We start from the raw sequence: 5,196 nt of genomic DNA, 5'->3' as shown, positions 1-5,196 counted from the left end.
TTGGGCATTAAAATTGAGACATCCAGTATCTCACCCTTTCATATATTTTGAAAAAACAAAAACCATACCTTATCATATATTGTTATACATTTCGAATGCATATATATGGCTATCATGATTACGCTAGCTCTTGCATTAAAAAAGGAAAAATGTATTTGGCAAATTCCCCGATGTAATGGGTTTTAACCATGGTACATCTGCGTGACAGACACTTGGCTCAGAAAATAAGATCCTATATACCTTAAATATTAAGGTATGTAGGTTTTTTTTCCGGCTCAGAACAGAAAAAAAGATCCTATATGTATTATATATAGGATTTTTTTCTGAGACTAGTGCCTGTGACTGAAGGCAAGCATATGCTTATAATCTAGTTTAGTGCTGTTTACTAGTTTGTGCTTATGCCCAAATTGAGCTGTCGGGGTCACTTTGCATGTTTTATTTGTATAAAGTACACTCACAAAAAGTCACGGTCTGACTGACTCAGAGGAAAATTCAAAAAGGAAAGTCCACGCTAATCAAATGGCGGAATTATGAAGCTCAAACACATTAAACGAATGGATAACAACTATCATATTCCAGACTTGGTAAAGGCATTAGGTAGAAAATGGTGGATTCAACCAGATTTTTCAGTATACATTTATAATAAGAACAAAAATATACCCAAATAACTTATATTTGCTATTTACTGTCAATTCCAAGTTTACTATCCACAGTAATATAGAATTTATATTCTGTATTGTTTTCTTTTCTATCTTTAATAAGATTCAAAATTGACTAAAAATGATTAAATTCCAACTAAGCCGAAAATTTGAAAACTAACATCCATGGTTTCATGAGTCGGCACGGAATTATTTCGCGTTATCTCCCGGTTCGACTAAACCATTAGTTTTTAGCCAAATATCGTTTTATCTCGCTCAAATCCCGTCAACACAAATTATCCAAATCGCCATGATGGCGCCAATTTTTGCTGAAATTGTGAAATTCAACCAAAAAATGCTATTTTATAGATAAAATTGGGAATCAGGTATACCTGTCACAACTAAAAAAGTTGTTTTATACATTTAGTATTCTTCAATGAGTATGAAAACTGCACCGTTCTTCGTGTTCTGCGTCTCAAAATTGGGCTCTTAAAAATTTCATAAATCTATATTGTTTATATCGTCTCAATACACCTGTGGGTTCTTACGTGACCTTCTGGTCAGTTTTGAAGACGCTCCCTGTGAGTACAGATTGTTTTTGTTCTAGAGACAAATCTTTTTCACTATACTAAGTTCCCAATTATGTCTGATTGGTTCTGTTTACATGAGTGATGACACTGATGTTCAGCTATTCCCAAAATTATCTCTAAATCATAAGACATAGCTCTTATTGTCCTTCACCTTGATATAATTGTTTGAAGAAGTGAACTGTAAAACTAGGGATAAGGTATGTAGAAACATTAAGGTTCATCATAAGGAATTGAAAAATATGGCCGTGTTTACACCTCCAAAATTACTTAGCTGCGGAACCGTAGCTCTTAGGTCCTTATGTTATTTTTTGACTATTTGCGGACCATAGAGCTACGGATTTTTCCTATTTCAAAACGTTCGGAATTGCGACCCAGGTTCAGGTCGCACTTATTTCTCAAAAAAATATTGTTTATAATCCATGCAAAACTTGTCAATATATATAGTTCGTTTCGTTAGATATTTTTCTAGGATATGACGTACCTATTTATGTTTGAATATTCATTTCCTTAAGGTTCATCATAACAAATGGACAAATATGGCCGTATTTTCACCTCAAAAATTACTCTGTGTACAGACTTACCTCTGATGTTTGGAAAGTTTTAAGGCCTAGCATCCACTAGATATATAAAAGTTAAATGCATTTTGTGTTTAAGTAAGATAAAATCTTTGTTGGTTTTTGATGGGCATTTTTTTTCCTTTCTGCAGAAGGTGTAAAAATAAACAAACACCTGAATTACTTTGACACTGTCCACTCACTGACTCAGATAAACTATTTAACTCACCTATAGTTGCGAAGATACCTGTTGTCCATGTCAATTAAGGACAATCAAAACAATACAAACCGGTTTTTTACCTGAGGGAGCATCTCATAGTTGTACCACAACTTAGTTAATTTTCACACCTTTTGCATGAAGGAAAAAAAATGCCCATCAAAATCCAAAGGAGATTTTATCTTTCTGAAACACAAAATGCATTTAACTTTATTATATCTAGTGGATGCTAGGCATTAAAACTTTTCTAACTTCACAGGTAAGTCTGTACTCAGAGTAATTTTTGGCATGTAAATACAGCCATATTTGTTCGTTTGTTATGATGAACCTTAACACTATTATCTAATTATATCCATTTGTATACATTCTCCGCCTATTTTATTCGGCCATATTGAATCTCGTAGTGACGTCACAAGAATCAAGGAAAGATAACTCAAATATCCTCGATCTCCTATGTTGGAGGTGAGGAACGCCTATGAAAAACAAGAACAGATAACTCTTTTAGAAAAACACGTGTTGGTTTGTTTACTTATTTCTAAGCGAGAATCGAGGGTTTTCAAGACTTTACAACATTAAATCATTCGACATATTTATATAGCTTGAAAGAATTATTATTTCCATTAGTATTTAACCTTAATTAAACGTACTTTCATTCAAAAAGTCATGAAAATAAAATAAAAGACAACGTAAACAAACCAACACGTGTTTTCCTATACGAGTTATCTTTTCTTGATTCTCGTGATATCACTACGAGATTCAATATGGCCGAATAAAATAGGCGGAGAATGTATACAAATGGATATAATTAGATAATAGTGTTAAGGAAATGAATATTCAAACATAAATAGGTATGTCATATCCTAGAAAAATATCTAACGAAACAAACTATATATATTGACAAGTTTTGCATGGATTATAAACAATATTTTTTTGAGAAATAAGTGCGACCTGAACCTGGGTCGCAATTCCGAACGTTTTGAAATAGGAAAAATCTGTAGCTCTATGGTCCGCAAATAGTCAAAAAATAACATAAGGACCTAAGAGCTACGGTTCCGCAGCTAAAAATTACTATGAGTACAGACAAACTGGTACATCCAGGAAAGTTTTAAGGCATGGCAGGAACTAGATATATAAAAGTTATATGAAGCCTACGTTTCAGAAAATTAAAAACTTACCTGGATTTTGATGTTCATTTTTTTCTAGTCTGCAGAAAATAGCAAAATAAACAAACACCCGAGTTTCATTTGATACGGTCCACTCAGTTACACAGTTTAAACCTGTTAAATAACCTATTGTTTACAGGTGTCTATTGTCCATCTATTGTCCATTTAAATCAATACTACTCACAACATTGATTATATGAGGGGAGCTTCTCAATCGTTTTCACTACTTAGTTAATTTTTGCACCTTCTGCAGGAACGAAAAAAAATGGATAGCAAAATCTAGAAAAGTATAAATAATTTTCTGAAACATAAAATGCATTTAAAATTTATATATCTAGTTCCTGCCATCCCTTAAAACTGTTGCAGGTGTATAGGTTAGTCTGTACTCAGAGTAAAATTTGGGGTGTAAATACGGCCATTTTAGCCAAAAGGTTATGATGAACCTTAAGAATTACAACCCAGATAATTTCAGGGTGGACTAATTTACATCAATTTTGTTGCATAGATATCAATGGTATGGCTTATTGTGTTAGTTTGCCCTGGTTACATGTTCGCCCATAGAGTCTGTTTGCCCTACTTAATTTTTTTTTTTGATATTAAATAATTGGGGCATTTAATTTTAATCAACTTATTCAGATATTTACATGGTATATATTCTTGAAACTTATGAAAATGCATGGCAATATTTGATAAAACAGTTGATGAGGGTGGTAATGCCCTTTACCGTCAGGTGTTCAACAGTTATTTTCAGCTACATTTAGTGTCAAATTGGTTGAAATTTTACTGTGATTCGTCAAATTTTCCTCATTGGATTCTTGTTAAATTTTCCTTGTTGGATTCTAGTATACAATTTAATTTAGAGGCCAGCTGAGGACAACCTCTGTGTACGGGAGTCACTTATTTTTTTTTTACACATTAATGAACTGAAATTAAAGAATTCAAAGGCCAGAGGCTCCTAATTTGGGACCCAGATTCATTTATATTTTTATTTTGTTGCCAAAACTATATTATTAATGTATTCTATCTATTTATGCCTGTTGTGAGTTGAAAGATACATATAATGATGAATCATGTATCTATAGTTTAATATTGTGGAAGAGATGATAATAAGGTTAACAAAAATTTCGAAATGTCCATTAATATTTTTTTCAGAAATATTCAATAAGGAAAGGATAAAATTGCAGAAAGATGCCACCAAATAAAAGCAAGAGAGTTCGGGAAGACATGTCTGGTAAGTCTAATAATTGTAATTTGTGTCATAGGTTTGTTTGTGAAAGCTACAGTTCTTATATTTAGTAGGAATTCAATGGCACAATTATGTTTGGCTTTATATAGCTTATTATGGGTACTAGGATTTCTCTTATTGCCGAAGGCAATACATATACTGTTACTTAACAGTGTTCTCCACAGGAATTTTTTAAGGCACAAAATTTCAAGGGCGCGTAACTCTTATTTTAGACTGAGTGAACTTTAGTGACCTGAATCAATCAGTCATTGCACTCATACCACATCTTTCTATATCTATAAATCATGATATGCAATTATAATGCACAGAATTAATATACATGATAAAGAATAAGAATGTATATATTTAAAACAGAAAAAGCATTTATATCAAAAGTTAGTCAATTGAATAAGTAAATGTATATAATACAGGGATCTCCATGGATGAAAATTGAACGATGGAGGAACTTACACATTACAAACCGTGTCTACACTGTACAGTGTAGCGCGATCGGAAGTATTTTGTCCCTCTATACAAGGAATGGTGAACATGCTAAATCATTGCTTATTTAAATTATATTTATTTGAATTTTCATTATAGAATTAGAAGTATCAATATTTTCATTTATTGCCGTTTTTAACCATTCAAATGCCAAGTCTTCATGGTCCCCCTTTAGTCGAGAATGACCAAAAGCTGTCATGAAGGTCCCCATGTAGATTTTGTGTATTTTTGGTAATTGTTATGGGGGTAAAAATCAAATGATGTGGAGCTTATTTTTCATGGACAGTTGTCAAATTCAGAACCCATTA

At 32.5% G+C, this 5,196-nt stretch overlaps 1 protein-coding gene across 1 annotated transcript in view; it reads left to right on the top strand.

Moving 5' to 3' along the window:
• Positions 1 to 902: 902 nt before the first annotated feature.
• Positions 903 to 5,196, top strand: part of LOC139485597 (protein Jade-1-like) — a gene marked incomplete in the record, with an annotated part of 21,393 nt that continues 17,099 nt past the window's right edge. Inside the window, 2 exon segments of the mRNA XM_071270192.1 lie at positions 903 to 1,024; positions 4,315 to 4,393. Of these exon segments, the coding sequence (XP_071126293.1) occupies positions 4,351 to 4,393 (43 nt within the window).

Source organism: Mytilus edulis, chromosome 8 (assembly GCF_963676685.1).
Source record: "Mytilus edulis chromosome 8, xbMytEdul2.2, whole genome shotgun sequence".
In the NCBI taxonomy this organism is placed as follows: Eukaryota; Metazoa; Mollusca; class Bivalvia; order Mytilida; family Mytilidae; genus Mytilus; species Mytilus edulis.
Note: the sequence above shows the minus strand (reverse complement) of the source record. Positions and strands in the feature narration are given on the sequence as shown.